The 18978-nt window shown below is 44.3% G+C and overlaps 1 protein-coding gene across 2 annotated transcripts; it reads left to right on the plus strand.

Annotated features, from left to right (window-relative positions):
- Positions 1-1545: 1545 nt before the first annotated feature.
- LOC140216147 (uncharacterized) lies at positions 1546-18978 on the plus strand. Of its 2 annotated transcripts, XM_072286535.1 has the most exons (9): positions 1548-2122; positions 4344-4787; positions 5402-5598; positions 7242-7352; positions 7986-8139; positions 10270-10492; positions 11996-13014; positions 13385-13535; positions 17717-18978. In XM_072286535.1, exons 1-9 carry the CDS (start codon positions 1735-1737, stop codon positions 17823-17825), a joined length of 2796 nt encoding a protein of 931 aa, XP_072142636.1. In that variant the 5' UTR covers positions 1548-1734; the 3' UTR covers positions 17826-18978. The 2 variants fall into 2 exon arrangements, with proteins under 2 accessions (XP_072142637.1, XP_072142636.1); XM_072286536.1 differs by lacking the exon at positions 7242-7352 and having other exon boundaries at positions 1546-2122.

Consider the following 18978-nt stretch of genomic DNA (forward strand, 5'->3'; position numbering starts at 1 on the left):
GTTTAAAAGGGGTGTGACGGAGAAGAGATCATGATGGGGTGAAGCGGACAGGAAAGGGTGCGTCTGGTGTGCAGTACCAACTGATTGGTTGCATCAGTGATGACTTCAACTCTGCTGCAGCATATGTGTACTTGCACTCAGGCATGGCGGAAAGGCTGCACGTCAGTGGCATGTGTTACACCTGTGCTCTGGGTTTGCACATTGTGTAACACTGAGTTGCATGGAAATGGAGAGACTCATCAATAAGAGAAGGGCGATGCAGCACATCAAGCTGCTTTAGCCAAAAGACTAGAAGCTCAACGGTAGTACCCGCCGTGGTTGCTCAGTGGCTATGGTGTTAGGCTGCTGAGCACGAGGTCGCGGGATCGAATCCCGGCCACGGCGGCCACATTTCGATGGGGGTGAAATGCAAAAACACCCGTGTACTTAGATTTAGGTGCACGTCAAAGAACCCCAGGTGGTCGAAATTTCCGGAGCCCTCCACTACGGCGTGCCTCATAATCAGAAAGTGGTTTTGGCACGTAAAACCCCATAATTTAATTTTTTTAATTTCAATGGTAGCAAAAAGCACCCAGGACAGTCAAACTTTGCTTACTCCAGTAATGACCTTTGATGATTTCTTTGTAATTTTTTATTCACTACATTCTTTATCTTTTCCTTTTTTTAATTTATCCCATCGATCTGGACACCTAGAAGAGCTTTTAACCCTTCGAACACTGAGCTGCACATCCCTTCTAAGAGCATTTGGTTACTCTTTGTTATTGCTCACAGTTTCAAAACTACAACCACACAGTCTGGCACCTTTTGTACTGGTAGGTGCTACTTCATGTCTGCATTGTATGCATTGAAAGCACATGAAAGTGCAAGCATTGTGCTAACACATAATGATGTGGCAATGTGGGCTTAATGATCGGCATTCGGTCAAGCCCCCAAGCTCTTCCTAAAAGTAATGTGGATCCTGCAGCTGTAAGCGTTGCCACACCCACTTGCGTCTCACAGCTGCCAAAGTTGTGGCAGTTGCAGTTGCAACAACTTTGGTGCCAGAATTGTGTTGCATCTTCAGACACCTTAATTAACTGAGATCTGGCCATGTTTTTTGCATAAGGGCCCAAACTGCTTGGCAGGGGAAGTGGACTTGCCAAGAACATAAATGAATTCACCAGCTGAGGTCAGAGTGAAAGTAAGTGAACATAAACAGTAAGGTGGTTAATCGGGCTAGTTAGTCAATGTTTACCATGGTGATTATTGAATTTCTGCAGCTGATGCACACAAAAAAGAAAGGATACAATGGTAAATAAGACAGCACATCACTCACAAGTTAGATTTTTCATTAGAGCCGCAAACTACATAAGGAGGTAAAAAGTTCGCAGTCTTTACTGATGTAACCGGCTTTTCTGTGCTCTACTATGCTTGAGTGGGATTTGTTGCAACTGCTTGGTTTGTGGCTTTAATAAAGAATTTAAGTTGCAAGTGAAGCCTGTCAACCATTGTGTCCCCTCTTGTACTTGTTGTGTGCCAACTGTTGCAGCTCTTAAATCATATTATGGGGAGTGTAACAAGTTGAACATAGGTTCTTTATTTATCCGTCTTTCTTTTTTCTTATGCTGCTTCTTGAATTTCCCAGACGGTGACAGGTTCCTTGATAACGCATTGCAGGAAACCGCTGCTTTGGACGCACGGCACCAGAACACAGTGGAGGCACTTCGACAACAGTGTGAACAGGAGAAGCAGCAGATGAGGCAGGGGTACGCAGACGAGATGCAGCGCCGCCTCGAGAAACTCTGCGCAGATCTTGCCAGAGAGCACTCGGAACAGCTGGCCAAGCTCAGGGAAACAGCCGAAGCCGAAAAGGCAGCACTTCTGCTGGAGTGCCAAAATGCAGAAGTACAGTCGTCAGCCTGCAACACATGGCAACAGATGGCAAACAGGGACAGCAGTGTGCCGGGCAGTAGCGGTGGCAAGGCGGCTCAGCTGTTGACCCAGGAAGAGATCCACAGCCTGGTCAGTCGTCGCATCACGGAGGAGGTCACCCGACTCTGCAGGATGCACGAGGCTGAAGTGGCCGAGCTGAAAAAGGCTGTGGAAAGGCAGTGGGGCAGTGAGCACCGGGTTGGGACATCAGGTAAGTGCTACAGCTACAATGCTTGATGTGTCCGACCATTCCCGTCACAGTTTGTTACGCATGCCTTTAAACCCTTTAACTCCCAAGTTCTTTCATTAAAAGGTGAAATGAAAAACACGGCACCGAACAGCAGGAAGCTTCGTAGTGAGCGTCGACGGAGCTAGGCTTAGCATTTTTGCAATGGTGGCTACGGCTGCCTGCAAATCAGGGCATGATAGCACTGGTTTGGCACTGCAATATAATAAAAATAGCAGCGGTGGTGGCTTTAATTAATGCCATTTTAGACCTGCGATCAAAGCAAAAAGTCAGGAAAATTAGATGGGGAATTGTTTCAGCATCCGAAATTTCAGACATTCTTATACATTGGCTCTATGGGCATGTCCGAAAAATCGGTTGTTGACTATTGTGTTATATTGGTAGCATGATTCCTCCTACAACATGCCACAGTAGCGCAGTGGCTATGGTGTTGTACTTCTGAGCTCGACGTCACTGGTTCAATCAAAGCCACCGTGGCCACATTCAAATGGGGGCAGAATGCAAAAACGCTCATGTGGCATGCATTTGGTGGACATTAAAGAACCCCAGGTTGTCAAAATATTCTGAAGTCCCCCATTGCGGCGTGCGTCATAATCATGTTGTGGCTTTGGCCAGTGTAGAACTGGAGCATTTTAGAGTGCAGCTCTTAAGCACCCATTCCTCCGCCAAGCATCGGCGTGCCTCAGCGTCGGTGGCATAACTGAATGAAGGAGGAAAGAGTGAGCGCAGAGTGCACTGGGGGGGGTGTCACCCACGCACTGCCTCTTAGGATCTCCCAATTAATAAAGTAGTTGTGCCACACTTCGCTCCGTTTACAATGTACTGTACAAGATTGTCCGCACCAGCTACACTACTCACAGCATTCTCTTACTCTTCCTAATATAAACCGTGTACCTATATGATCATAATACAAAATAATGACACACGAAATGAAAACACGTATAGAGCTGCACTCAAATTTCGCGTTAGGGAGTATCGTAATTGTTGGTGAATTTTTTCATTGTGGTTTTCATTCCGGTTCAGCAAAAGTTATTGTGAAATGAAAACACGTCTAGAGCTGCGCTCAAATTTTGCATTAAGGAGTGTCGTAATCATGCGTGAATTTTTTATTCTTCCAACAATATCTTGGACTGACTTTTAGACTACAGATTACAGAAAGACAAAGCAGTACTACACATCAATTTATTGACAACAGATATTATTTAAGCTCCAAGGAATGTCGCAGTGGTCATCTGTAAGGCAGGAATGTCCAATTTGTTAATTATTTTTGTAAAGTGAGGAACATTTTCGACTAACCAGAGCAAAAGGCCAAGCTTCTATGAGCTGCTAGTCACCGTAACGTTGCATACTGCAGAGGTTGAACACTTTAGCCTTGTACAGTACATTATATGTTACCGTGATATGTTAGGCCCACAGGGCATGCACCGCCTCTCGGAACCGACGTAACATGCCACGCGTTCAACATTTTCACATACTACTTCTACTGCACACCGCACTTAGGATAACTAAATTAAGAATGCAGTGAATAATTATGCCTTTAGAGCGTTCCGCATCACAAGCGCATGACCAATGCCAAATGTTGTGTCACCATCTAAGTAGGAATAAGACTTTTTCTCGGCTCGCTGGCGTCTTAGTCTTAGGTCTAACAGTGTTGAAACAAACGGTCCATTTCAATAATGACAAAACATTGCTAATGCTATGTCTTCAGTGTGAGATGAAACTAAGCAATGTCTGATCTTGCCTTCTTTTTTTATTTTCTTGCTGGCATAACTGAGAGCAAGTAAAACGGCTAGCCTGGACACTGCCACATTGTTACACACTCACATGCAGTGGCTGTGGGCAGCGGCATTACTGTACACAGTACACAGATGCGCACCATTGTGTTTCTTCTTTGTGTTCCCAGCTCGAGTTAGCTGCACTGACTCAATAACGCATAATTTCTGAGGCAGCACTTCCAAAATGTTTGGTAAGGCCTACAATAGCAGGGTGTGTGCTGTACTGCACACATCCATCAGTGAACACTGTATTCAAAAGGGCTCTCTTTAGTTTGAACTCCATTTTATTTGAATAATTTTCCAGTCCTCCAGGACTTCAGATTAGTATTCAAGCTCCAGGGTATACTTGATCTGTGTCCTTCCCTATGTTCCCATCTGTTGTAACCTGCATTTCTTCTTTGCCCTTTCAGCCACGGAAGGCACCACCGCCAAGGAGGTGAGCACTTCAACTGAGGCGAAAGACGTGCAACATCCCCAGCAAGAACACCAGGCGGAGATTGCACACCTGCGTGCCGAGATGGCCAGAATGCTTCAAGAGAAGGAAGAGGTGCTGACAGCCCGTGCAGACCAGCGCCTGCTGTCTACCGAGGCGGGCTTCCAGCGGGAGCGGGACGAGCTTTCGGAAGCACTGCGGAGGGCTCAGGCAGAGGCGGCACAGCAAGATGCTGCTCACCGAGAGCAGCTGCGTAGGATGGAGGCGACCCTGCGAGCACAGCTGGAGACGGAGAAGGGGCGCCTCGCACTGCAGCAGGAGCAGCTGATCTGGCGGCTGCGGGAGGAGCACACGCAGCAGTTGCAGGCCCTTCGTGCAGAGCAGCTGCGTGAAGTGGAGACCCTCCGGGAGGAGCTAGACCGTGAGTGGCCGGAAGTGTCTTCTGTGAGGAAGCATTGTGATGAGAGCATATGTGTAATTGTCATGGTACCGTAATATAGCAGACTTCAGTGGAATGGCATTACAGAACATCCAAGCAAGCCATAGTTTTGATCAAAGCAAGCCGTAGTTTTGATCAAAGCAAAGTATGTAATGAAATTACACATCTGCAGTATCAATTGATCCACTCTTAACGTGAGAGGAGGCGGCTTGGTAAGACAGACAAGGGGCGATGCTGCCTTGTAAGTTTTTGCACCAACTCTAAATGAGCCAAAGAGGGAGCCTAGCACGTTCCGAGAACTTTTACTGTGCCACAACAGCTCAAATAGGAGAAAATAATTTGAAATTTGTAATGTCACGCTTGCATATCAGTGCTGTGGTTTCGGCGCCAAATTTTACAAAATTTGAACTTTGGCCTTCATCTTCTATTGTATTAATAAATTTTGTTTCTCTTTGGTGTCCCTCTAAATGTCAGTCGCATAGAATGCCAGTTTTGGACTTGTTGAAGCTTACACATTCAGTGCTTGCTCGTGCAAATATAGCAAGTCAAGCTTCTTGCAGTTAGTGTGCCCACTTGTTCATTTGTGACTCCTCCAGGAACCAAGCTGAAGCTGCGAGCCCACAAGATGGCTGCCATGCTGCGCTCTCGTGGCAGCACACCGCTTTCAGACAACGGAAGCACTGCTTCGAGCTTGGCTTCAGCCAGCACACTGGACGAAAGCAACTCTCAGGATTCCATGGTGTCGCCGGCTCTTCGTGACCTGCTAGCAAAGATATATCGTGAGGGACTACATGTAAGTTACCAGTGGCATGGAACTGCATGGACAAACACTGAGAAAATTTTTATGGGATTTCTTCTGTGGTCTTTAAAGAAACATTATATTTAGGCTAGTACTTAAGCAATTTAGGTTATTAAAGCTTGCCTTTCTGAACACCTCGCATGGTTTGTGTTGTACCAAGAAATAACTTATATCCATGCCACACGGGCACAGAAAATGACCTTAACTGCCTAATGGCCTAATGCTTTCTCATAATTCATTCAACTGTTGAGTGCGTGCCCTAGCTCCTCTCTCCATATTAGTTCCATTATGGCAGCATGCAGAAAACATTTCTGAAGGAAAGTAAAGCTGCTGTAGATAAGATATGCCTACAGATGTTTTAGCGGCATTTCTTGTGCTTTTACCTGCTAAAAGAATTTTTTTAAAGATAATATGATTTGTAAACAAACTGACTGCATTCACTGCAGCTCTTATCATTGTGACAGTTACCGTTATCAAAAATATGAATGTAGCAGCAACTGCATATATAATGGCATGAAGAAGCCTAAGTTCCAATACACTTAAAATGGCGTTGACCTCACCAGTTTGGCATGGGCAGTAGTCACAGAGAAAATCGTCATTCTTCCGTGATTCAACTTGCCTGCGACTAGTGAGGCGACTTACGTATGTATTATTGTTGCTCTTACAATTTCAGAGGCCATACTCTGCCAGGTACTAGTACTCTCTGCTTTGAGTCAGGGCCGTTCTAAGAGAGAGTGTCACAGTCACACTCCCACTTATAGCATTATGAAAAGAAAGCTTCAATGTGTTCCTATGCCCAGAAAAATTTGTTATAATTGGCCCAACTGTATTTCTTTATGTTGAAATTTACTTCTCAGCTCTCACATTTCATCACATGCAACTTTCTCAAAGGACTAAAATCTCTTAAGTAATGAAAAAAAAATTTGATTTATAGATAGTGTAATGTATGTAAAATCGTCTAGCAGAAGTGCGAAATAAAACATCAGCAGCTTTCATCCATTATGTAGTCAAGCTTTCCTGTGAAGGATTACATCAGTGTAATGATATATTGTAGCCAGTTTTGGAACAGTGAATTGTGTACAGCTGTAAAGGGAACAGCATGAAAGACTGGACAACCGAATGGTAAATACAAGCACAGAGCACTGTGCTTGCTATTCCCTTGTCTCATCTTCTTTGTTGCTGCCTTACCAGCTGATGTTGCTTACCAAGTATCTCGGATTCAGACCTTGGTGTACAGTGAGTTTCTTCCATAAGTGCTGTCATGACATTACATGTAACATACATATTACCTGTATATTCACCATGTTGGCAAATACTGTAGTGCACATGTAGATTTAGGAAACACACATTGTGTGTCTGGCTTAAGTCTCTCTGGGCCCTTGCTGTGATACTTGCAGTCACGAAGTGCCAGCTAGTCTAAAATATTGCCTTGTTAGCATTCACAAGTTACGCTTCATTTCCATTTGAAAGATGACCATAGTGCCACCATTAGCTAAGTGAACAAGCAATACTAAGAAGCAGACTCCACTCTTGGCAAACGTTTCAATGTCCTGCAACACTTGCTGCATTTGGTGCGAGACACATGGTCACCCATGGCAAGATACACCACTCTCAGCACTGTGTCTGACCCTTCTCAGGTGCTGTCCCTGACAGAACGGCAGTTGCTGCAGCGACACTTGACACCATCACCCGAACGCAGTGGCAACACAACAGCAGCGTCCGACCACTCTACAGCCACTGTCAAAGCAGTAAGGCGTGGCCTCATTGCCTAATAAACTGAAATATAGGCCCATGAACCCAGTGCCAGTTTACTCACCGGGCCTTCTAACTAATGTCCTAAATTTAGCTTCTGTTCTGCTCATAATTGTTTACTCGTCTACAAAGCTAAATATGCAATGCCGAAGCCGTTTGACAGTTTTGACTGCTGGAGTGAGTAAGGATGCTACCAATGGTAATTGAGCATTCCAAGATTTCATTCATCCAGAGAGTTCGATGTTTGTAACCTTATTAACAAGGCAGCATTGCACATGCATATCAAGAATTCAATAATCTCTTAAGTTAAAATAGTTTGATCTGCATTATGCCATTGCACAATTTGCTTTACCTGTGAACTCTCCTGCTATTGCTAAATCTTCTTGAAAATATAGCAGATTGAATGTGTTTTCCCAATTTTCTCCAACTTTGTTATTTCTCTAGCAGGGTGAGTTACACATTGGCTTTATCTGTTCGTGGTATCAGTGATGATAAAGGCTGTTTGCTTGTGGTGAAAAATGGCATTTTGAGACTTCCCTTGCATAGAGTTCACTGCACTGTGTGTTGGTTGTGCTATCTTGTTTGACCGTTGCTCATGCTCATTACTGCATGCATGTTCACCTACTCAGGTTGCTCCAGCCTCGGCAAATGACGCTCAGCAGTTGCACGAAGCACTGAAACAGGAATGCCTGGCTCATAAAAAGGCACTCGATGAACTCCAGGAACAAATGGACCTTGCCAGGAATCAGCATGACCAGAAGGAGCTAAAATTCAAGGCCAAAGGTAGAAGCTGCTGTGAAAAAGGGAGACGCGATGTTGTGTCACATCTGACCCTTAAGCAGCACATACCCACCATAGCTATCCATATACAAGGACTATCAGAAAAGTATCCGACCCTGTTTATTTTAGAGAGAACTGTAGGACACAGGTTGGCCACACTTAGTGATTGGAGCGGAGGTTCCGTGGTCTCTTTAGCCTACACGTGACGTGTCCTTTAGCTGTGTGTGCTGTTGTGTAGGAACAGTTGTGTTGAGTACTGTCATCTTTTCTAAGTGCAGTTTTGAAAGCGCAGTTTTGAGTGAGCAAAAATGATAGTGTTACCAGGTTTGCACGTAACTCCAATTTTCTACTGCCTGTGGTTCATTCTAACTATGGAAAAATGACATCATCATTTGCTGCTATAAAACTTTGAAGTGGTTTACCCAACAGTAAATCTTCATCCTTTCATGCATTTAGTCATGCCCTTAAGCCTTTTTGTATGTATTGACAGTTTTTTTTTTTTTTTATGCAGTATAGGCTTGTATACAGACAATTTGTTTTCATTAATTTCATTTTTCTATGTTGTATTTTCACGGTTTTTTTTTTTTTTTTTTTTTTTTTTTTTTTTTTTAATTAGCTTGCTTATCTTTAATACATCTCTCCATTGTTATCATTAACCGAGAGCCCCGTTGCGGTCTTTGACTTTGGGACCCTTGTGCGAATATTGTCTCTTACCCATTCATTGTATTTAAGGAGTAATAAACTGAAACTGAAACTGAATTTAACAAATATACTGCATATGAACTTATGTACAAACCTTGGTGATATCTAAGCAGAAGCAATCAGGAAAATCAGAACAGCATTTGTAGATGATGGTGTGGTCATGAAGCAGATAAAAATGGTCTTCAACAGCTTCAAAAAAAGGCCAACCATCTTTGGAGTGCGCCGCGCCATGGGAGGCCTTCAATAAGGTGCGATTTCTTTATGAAGTGTGAACCACGATAAGGAGAGACTGTCAGCTTACAGTCAGAAGTTGCTCAGCTGGGAATAGCAACAAAAATATTATGAGTGCTTTTTAAAGACAATTTGGGTACGCCAGGAGTGCCAGCAAAATTTTGTCAATTTTGCCAACAGAGGAATTCGAAGACCTGGAACTGCAATAGAATAGCGCCCCTGTTTATGCAGCTCAAACTTCAGTGGTTTGTCAAGCTTCCTAGCCTGCAGATATAAGCCCACACAACTTTTGGCTGTTCACAAAAATTGAAAGGCACTTGAAAGGGATGCACTTTCGAACACTAGAGAACTTCAAGTGCAATGCAACGTCTGTTCCAGCAGCACTTCCTAAGGAGGGGTTTGCAGGACTGTTTCAAGAAGTGGAAAGAGCGTGGCACTCTGTATGTGGAAGCAGGAGGAAACTACTTTGAAGCGATTAGGATGACAATAACACCAAGTGACATTTTCATTTTTCCGAAAGCATGGTGGGATGCATTTTAGACAGGCCTTCTATGTCTGAAGTAGTAAAACACCTATCGCTGTACCTTTGTGGCTATAGCATTGCATCACTGAGAGTGAGGTCACAGGTTCGAACTTGGCCACGGCACCCACATTTTGATGTAGGCGGTATGCAATAATGTTCGTGTACTGTACATTGGTTGCACATTAAACAAATCCAGGTGATCAAAGTTAATTCAGAGCTCTCAACTATGATGTCTCTTGTAACACTCTGCAGATTTGTGATGCTAAACCCCACTATGTAATCCGATTTAAAATAGTAGAACTGCCAGGTATGTTGCATTATAGACACGTTTATTCATTTAACTGTGTAAGGAAGAAGCCTAAGTGCATGACTTGTTGTCTGTGTAATTCTGTATTGGAAGAGCCAGATGTAAGAAAAGTATCTTTGCTGTGACTTGCCAAGACATATGCATGACAATGCACAAGAGGTTCTGTGCTCAGAATGTATGGCTGTAGCTGGCATACCATTTTGAAAACGTTTTTGTTGTCACTCTTATTCACAATCAGCGGCCTTCCTTTACCCACTTTGGTTAGAACAGGCTCTCTCACTATACTTACAAGCAGCCCTGTGGCAGCCACCTGAAATAACACTCCGTTTTATTTCTGGTTTCTTTCTTTCCTTTTCTTTTCTTTTTATAGTGGATACACTGGAGGGTCAGCTTCGGCAGGAACGGTCACGAGCAGAAGAGCTCAAGCAACGGCTGGACACAGAGCAGGCCAAGACACTGGAGCTGCTCACGCAGCTCAATAGCCAGCGGTCCTCGTGTCTGGAACTGGAGATGGCACTGGCCAATTGCCGGTCCGACCTTGCCGATGCTAATCGCCAGATACTTGCCCTCAAGCAAGAAGTCCTCCATTGCAAGTGAGTTTGCACTCCTGTCCTTTGCTGCCTGTTGTGGCAGCTTAGTGGCTTCCATAGAGTTCCTCACTACGATCTCTGAAAGGAAGTCTGGTGCTGTGGTCATTCAACCATTGTATGAATGATGGGGTAGCTCATGGGTCTCTCTGTGATTGATTGAACCTATACAAACTTATTTATACACAGGTGATTATGTGACAAAACTAATTGGGAACGTAAAACACTAAACTGCTTTAAAGAAATGCTGTGTGCCAAAATTGAGCCAAAAAAAATATGAGAAGCTGCAATCTGCAGATTGTCTGCAGAGTGCAGATTTCCTGTTTATAAATATGTTTGTATAGGTTGCCAAGCTATGTCATACAGCAGACCCTCTGTGAACTGTAATTTTAACCTCCATGGTTGACAGTTGTGGGGGTCTGGTATCTCACTGAGTACCAAATACCACGAGTTCAGGTTTAAGGAAGCTCAGGGCCGCATCAACCATTGCCTCGTGTAACCTAACACGCCATTACGCACATACACTCAACTGTGCATGCAAGAAACACAGTATTCCCATAAGTTAATAGAAACAGGTTTATTTGCCTGCAGCGACTCCCAACACTGCATAATAGCCGTGCTGGGGCAACGCAGGGAGCAACGAGGCTCCTAGGCGAAGAGTGGAACACAGAAAAGGCTCCACAAGCGTATCACTATGGGTGGACGGCTTCCCGCAACACGCAACTAAGAGAAAAGCATCCCCACGGCTATTCTGCGTACTTTCGCGATAAACAATCCCACGACAGCCTGGGCAATCTCCGTCGGCTTAGGTCTTCTATAAGTGTGGCTGGCATTGTACAACCAAACACGGGCACTAGGTACCGCTCTTTGATGTAGCATCCAAAAAGGGAGCAACACCAAGTCGTAGCTGCAAGGAAGGCACTGTAGGTGAGCTCAAGTGATGCCCAAAAACAAAGGGGGCCAGCTGACGAGAGGAAAACGTGTGCGCACCTGATGCTGTGCTTTTGAGGTCTCCTACACACTCATTCTGCCGATCATACTTGTTGCCATTGCCAGCAGTGCAAAGCGCCACCCTCAAAAACTGGTAAGTAAAATTACCTATTCACCCTTCCAGGGTGGCTGTTGCTCCGAACCATCACAGGTGTGAAAGGGCGAGGCACAGGCAAGGAGGAAGGCAAACACCCGCACAAAGGCGACGGGGTGTGCCTCTATCCACACACAGTTTGGCGTAAAAGGAATGCAGTATTGCTTCACAAGAGGATCCTCAGTACCGCTACCCAGACCATCAAATTAACTTGGTCGATGTGTATTCACTACTTGATTAGTGTAATGTAATTTGCTTCATGAGTCACAAAATTTCAAAAGTTGTAAATGGTCTTAGATGAGCTGGTATTGAATTAGTGGGGTTTTTCTGCCATATTCACTATTTAATCAAACCAAAAGAATCAAGAGAATGGAGTAGGAACACCTTGTCTACAAAACCAACAGTTCTGTGTCTTCCTCACACAGGAGCTCCCTGGAGGTCGAGAAACTTCATGCACAGAACATGTTGAATGCTGTCAACGCTGAGCGGGCTCACTTCAACCAGCTACAAGCCACTTTGGAGCTGGAGCGACGCCGTGGAGCCATGACTCGCGAGCAGGACCAACAGCTCATTCATGAGCTCAGAGCAGGGCCCTCATCCCTTCCATCCACACCAGCACGGCACACACAGATGAGCGACATTGAGAAGATGCGCGGGGGTCCTCTATCAAGCACGGCTCACTTGGAAAGCTCGCTGCTTTGTGAAGGAGACAACGTGGGCACTCGCGGCGGTGGCCACTACCTGTGTGCACGAGAGAAGCTGACATTGAGCCAGTCTCTGCTGAAAGCAGAGGAGGAGATATCAAGACTAAGGCAGCTCACCCTTAGCCAGGACCTGTTACTTGGCCAGACAGCAGCAGATGGCAACCTGTCACCTGCCATCTGTCGTCTGCTACACAAGCTGTACTGGAAGTACCGCAAGGCAGAGAGCTGGCGCAAGGGTCTCATCTACCAGAAGCAGTACTTGCTCAGCCTCCTTCAGGGCTTCCAGGCGACTGAGGATGTGGCTTTGCGGATGCTATTGGGCTCCAGACGTCGACCTCCCCCTTCGCCTCCACCCCTTCACCACATCGATGGAATAGGGACCTCTAGCGAAGATGACGGGCGCCCAAGGCAGCAGGGTTTCCGTCTGCACTCTTCCGACTCCTCTGGCGGTCGCCACTTCCAGCACTTGCTGGCTTACCAGTCAAGGGGTCACCAAGACTCGGTGGACGATGCTCCATTGCCTTCGGGATCATCCTCGCATTCATCAGCTGATGGGTCTTCGGGCATAGCATCATCACCGCCTATGCCCGCACGATTCCGATTCCGGTCAGCAGTGCAGGCTGTGGTAGCACTGCATCGCATGCAACATCTGGTGCACAAGTGGCGGTTGGCGGCATGCGTGCCTCCGACGCCTGTACTTCTGCACAAGGTGGAGCTGGCAGTGCGGTCAGTACCACACGGTGAGTGCTTCCTCTTTCCTTTTGCTGTGGAGAAACCCGCTGTGGAGTTTTGAGATGTCTAACTCCACAAAAAGGGGTGATGGGGCATCTTCTTGCAGTGTCCCCAAAAATACAAACATCATATGGGAAGAAAAATCACTTATGCTTTGGTGTTGGAATCAAAATGTAGGTCCACTGCCTGTGTGGAGATATCACCAGCTACAAAAGGACAGGAACGAGTCCCTTTGTAGCATTTCACTGCAGTCAGGTGGATGGAAATTTGTCCTTGCATGGTGTAAGGGGCCAGCATACATACTTGGGGCACCACTCGTAACAAACATTGCCTATTTGCATCGAGGCAGCTGACAGCAGTGAGTGTTCCTGTGCTCAGGTGGCACTTGGAGGCTAGGAGCGTCCACCAGTTCAGGCCTCTCTATGGTCACGGCACGGTCATCGCAGTCTTCACTGGTTTCGGCTAACACGAGCCAAGCATCAGCAGCGACGGTGCTGTGCCACAGGTTGCCACAGCCACCGTCACCCAGGTAGGCACCGTCATCACCCTGATGATGATGATGATGGTTGATGGCATCCCTTTTTAATCAGGGCAGCAACAAATGATCAGCAAGCCTCTGGGAGGTACTTAGCCTCTGGGAGGTACTTAGCCTCTGGGAGGTACTTACATGTTTACCATGTCGTATTATAGAACTCTGCGTACCTCATAAAATTACTTATGTCTCTGATGATCTTGTAGCCATCTCTTACTTGCATTTTTTTTTTCCCCATTAATGCTCTAATCGTCTCTTGATGATACTTCAAGCATCACCTGTGGCGTTGAACATCACTTGGCAGCAGTGCTGCCAACCTCTGAAGCTAGTTTTCTCCCAACTTGGACAAAAAAGATTCCCTAGATTTCCGTGGATGTTTGCGAAATGTTGTTGTTAATCAGTTTAAATTTGTTATTCTATTATGAGAACAGACTACAAAATCTATAGTGCAAATTTATTTCTAAGCTCGTGTTAAAATACAGTTGACTTCTGTTTATTCGACCCTGACGAGACCGACGAAATTGGTTTAATTATCTGGTGTGTTGAATTAAGCAAGAAACAGCAAAAGAAACGGCAGAACTCACGGCTAATTCATTTGACATTATTTGCCCAAATCTAGCACGGCCCCGCATTGAAATGTGCCCCCTTTCCATGTCTCCAAATTTGAAAAGTATGGTAGAAGTGACATAAAAGCTCCTAAACAATGTAGAAATCTAACGAGCACCTGATTTTTTAGCGAAAAATGTAAACAATAAGTGTTGCACCAGTTTTTTAATGTTAGCTTAGCCGCAATACAGTCTTGTTATGCAGTAAAGCATATGAGCGCTGCAAAGGCGGTTATGGTTTTGTATCTGATTGCAACACACAGGCAATTTTTGGCCCAATGATCTCGAAAAAAGAAGTGCATGTTAGAATTGGGTAAATACCATAATGAGACATTGTGATGTATGGTTATTGCTTGAAAATCTTCTGAGGGTAGGCGGAAAATAGGCATTTTCAATGGGAGATGATGTGTGTTCAACACGTTCATTGTATTCTAAGCTCCGCCGAGACTGACCCTGCCTTTAAGAAGGTCTCAATGCTATTGGGGTCACAACGCTATAGGGGTCATCATAGGGGTCAGGTTCATGCACGCTGACTGGTCAAGTTCTAATTATCTGTCAAAGTTTGAGGAAATCTTTTGAAGCCCAGCTGGAGGTACGAACGACAGAAATTGCAATAGCAGTACTTCCTTAAGAACCCAGGGCAAGAATACAGGAGCAAATGCTTGCAACAAAATGAGGCATGTGTATGCTGCAGCAAAAATCCGGAGACCACTCAGCACATCCTAATGGAATTCGAAGGGATTCACCCAGTGAGGGCCGTAGGTAACGTACACCTTCGAGAAGCACGTGGATTTAAAGTGGACGAAATCATCAACCGATTAGCAGTTGCGATAAGCAAGAGATGTTTAGAGTACTGGTGGAAAAAAATTGAGGAAGACATTGATATGACCAGACTCGTTACAGGCACAGGTAGTGGTACAAGGTATATAGAGAAGTTTTGACGAAGAGAAAAAAGACTAAAGAGATATATACAAAAAATTTTCAATGAGAAGCATGTATAGCATACCTGAGGGACTGAAGCAGGCTAGGTGACTGTGTTTCAGCACCCCGTTCCAAAGGGGCTGCCAGTAAGTCATCATCATCATCTGAGATTTGAATCACTGGTGCATTTGTTTCACATGCATTTCGGCGGCAGCTAGCTGCATATGTTGCATGTTTCCGAGTCTAATATTTGAAGATCTGCATGGTAATCAAGCGTTTCTTTAGTTGCTCCATTCTAAGAACTGTCCGATGGTGATCCGCAGATGATTAGTGCAAGATAAGGGGATCTGGGTGTTTCCTTTGTTTCTTTTTTTGGGGGGGGGGATCGTAGCGTTGTCCAATCTGATCTGAATTGTGAACGGGGGGCAAAAGACAAAGGAAAGGATGTAATACAGAGATAAGGCTACCCATAAAAATTAATGCCGTGGCGTTCACTTATAAGTGAACATGTGTGAACATCCGGCATGACTGGCACACTCACATGTGGTTGCCACCTGCTGATGAGGTAGCAAGGCAGTCAAAAACGGCTGACAGGCTGCATGATACTACTAAAAAGAACAGAGGCTTGCTTGTATACGAATGACCTGACTAGCTAAGGACTACTGTGTTGGCATTTTTTCGGTTTTCTAAAGCTTACTCTCAATTATTTTGTCACCAACAAAAAAGTTGTTTGGGCAACATTCAGTCAGCTTTTAATTTTTGGGCAGTTGCTGTCACTCTTCCTTTGCCATTTCGCAACTGTGGAAAGTATAATTTTATTAGTTATTTATTTTTATTTATTTTATTTTTTTGCATATAAGTCCTGAGGTATTGAGGAGTGCTGTAAAGCTGTCCATCTTTGTCTGCATACTATAAATATGTTTCTTTAAATTCACCTTCTTGCAGTAGTCGTATGTTACACAATAAGCATAATAAAGTTTAATATTCTTTTAATGTCCTAACTGCATAATAAAAAATAAACTAATAGCATTATAGCACAGAATGGGCCTTTGTGAACATGGCAAAATAAAAATTTTCACGAACCTATGTCTAATTAATTAATTCAATAAATTGGGGATGACTATTATAGGCTGTCAAGTGCTGTATCTAAAAACTATAAGTGACAAAGCCGATTTCATTTAAGACATAGCATAGATGACATCTGCTTACCAAATATAATTAAATGTTTTTCTATAAATAAAAAAGGTTTTCATTGCCACGTCCTCTCTTAAGAACAGTATTGACCGTGAATTTTAGATTAAACAAAGTCATCATGAGCCAAGACAAGACAGCATTACATCCAAGACGGGCAGAGGAAGTCTGGTGGTTTCCATTGCGGATAGCATAGGGATGCTTCTAACATATGAAATTGCAAAAGAAAAGAAGGTGAAGGAAAAACGAAAAGGAAAAAGAAAAGGCATTGCGGAATTAGTGCAAATGTTGTGGGAAGTATTTTACTTACTTTAGAAGCACTGCTGTCGAAAATATACACTACGACACATTAAGCAAGTTCAGCGAGTGCATTCTACAACAAATGTCACTAAACTTTTTCATGCTAATGAGAGTAACAGCCAAGTGCGCTTGCTCTATGTAACACTAAATGTGTCCGTCTGACAGGGGTATCGGTATACATGGATACATTAGCCAATGCTAGACGTAACTTAAATTACAGCTGACCACGGTTATGATCACTTGCTAGAAAAATCTTTACACATTTTACATATATAGTTGAATGATGGTCTGTAGGAGTCATATTGGTTTAGGATTATTTTTCTTTCATTCTGTTTCATTTCTTTTCACCTGTCACAGAGAATATCTGGTACTGGTGACAACAGAGACCTGGCTTCAAGCCAGCCAGTGATGAAAGTAAATAAAGAATGGAAAATGAAAAAAAAATCCTGATAAACACAACAAATGGAGCGTCGGAATATATACAGCTAGGTTTTTCACATAAATGAACCTAACTGTGGTAGGCCCTAACAAACTTCAGGTTAAACCTAGTAAGCATACCTCTGTAGTAGGGAAGGAGGCAGTGTCAGTGTGGACTGTGCCAGTTACGTGCAGCCGTCATGGTGAAGTCAATTATACAACATCAATAAAATATGTAACATCTTTTGAGGGGTAGACTATTCCTCTACCATATGCCACCTCCCAAGGACTGGTTCCTTTGGAAGCAGCTGCGCCGCCATAGTCCGAAGCAAGAGTACTGTTCCAGAGGTCAGATTAAAAGGCTATATCAACATGCTTCAGCTCGGCAATATGGCCAATAGCATTAACATGCCACTTCAAGTTCAAATAAGGAACAATGTATTCGGAGGTAGGTTGCAGGGGATAGCAGGCAGCTAGTTCCACTCAGTGTATGACGCCCACACTGTGGCTTGCGTGTGTTCAGATTTTTCACTGCACTATACATTGCAATGATGGTATGCTTTTATAGCAAGGCGTCTGTTGTTTAGGAAAGCCAGTGTCCACGGCTATCCTGCAGGTTTCGCACTTATGCAGTATGAAAAAAAAAATTTAATTTGTTGTTGCCTCTACAGTGTGCTGAAAACTTAGACATTTAGAACTGTTAGTTCTAATCCAACCTGCACCCACTTGTCTTTGCCATCACAGGACCCCATCACGGCCTTCCCAGAGTCAGCCTGCAAGCATGAGGGAATTTGTGGAGAGGCTGGACAGTTTGCACAAGCAGTTCGGCCTTAGTGATGACCAGCATTGCTGACACACCGCCACTGGGTGGAAGGTGTTGACGACAGTGTTGGACAGTGTTCACAGTACTTCATTGTACCCCCCAACAAGAATGCATCAACGCACAGACAAGGGATTGAATAACTTTCCGGAAAGCTGCTCCTTGGGATCGTGTAGATAACTAGCGTGTTGAGAGTAGTTTTTGCATTGCTGTTAAAAAGGACTGCTATGTTTTCTACTTTTTCGCTACCGAGGAGGGTAATCTATGCAAGCAGTGGGGAAAGGTTTATTTATGCTCGAACTGACGCCTTCCGGTGTAGGCATGCTCAGCACTCTTCTAGTCTTGACTGAGTGTGAGGGGATGCATAGTGAAATGCATCCTTTTGGTAAAGGCTGTTGTTGAAAAGTTTTTCGCATCTGCACATATCTGCAGTTGCATCTGCCCAACAGTTTTGCGCAGGAGCAAATAGTCTTAAACTTATTAAAATATGTGTTGTGGCTACCTTTTTTATTTAATGCTGTAGACTTTATTAAACCGAGAGACATTCTGGTGTAATGTAAACCATGCTTGCGAAACCCTCGTGCACATTTGTGTGCATGTGTTACCTGGTGCATGACCTTTTATGTGCTATGGTATTTTTATTTTCAGGGTGCAACATGCATTGGGTTGCTTTTATGTATGGGCCTAATGTCGAACTGCTCATTTGTCTACATATGTGATTATACATGCAGATAGCCTAGCGCCGAGAGGAAATAGGAAGGCTCAAATTTTTTACCCTCTGCAAAACAGTTGCTGCCACTAAGCAGGGTGGATTCTTCTGCCTTCATCAACTCGAGTTCCTTACTCTGACTGCACGTAATCTGTGCAGAGCTGCCAAAAACAAAGAGGGGACCTCCGAAGTCAGTGCCTTTTCTCCTCAAGAGCGCTCGACAATGCTTCAGGGTGTAGCTTCAGGGTGTAGTTGTAGTTTTAAGATTTCTTGTAGCTTTTTATGCCTGCCTTGGTTTTGTCTTGTACGGTTTTGGCTGAGAATTCTACGCATTGTATATAGAATATGTATATTTTACAAGCAGCAAGTAAGTGTCTAGTGCTAATGTCTTGTTACTGTGCTTGAACATACAATGACATGCTATAAGCAGGGGATGATGTCCTTGCAAATAAAAATGTACATACCTCTTCTGAGAAA

This window comes from Dermacentor andersoni, chromosome 2, assembly GCF_023375885.2.
Source record: "Dermacentor andersoni chromosome 2, qqDerAnde1_hic_scaffold, whole genome shotgun sequence".
Taxonomy (NCBI): Eukaryota; Metazoa; Arthropoda; class Arachnida; order Ixodida; family Ixodidae; genus Dermacentor; species Dermacentor andersoni.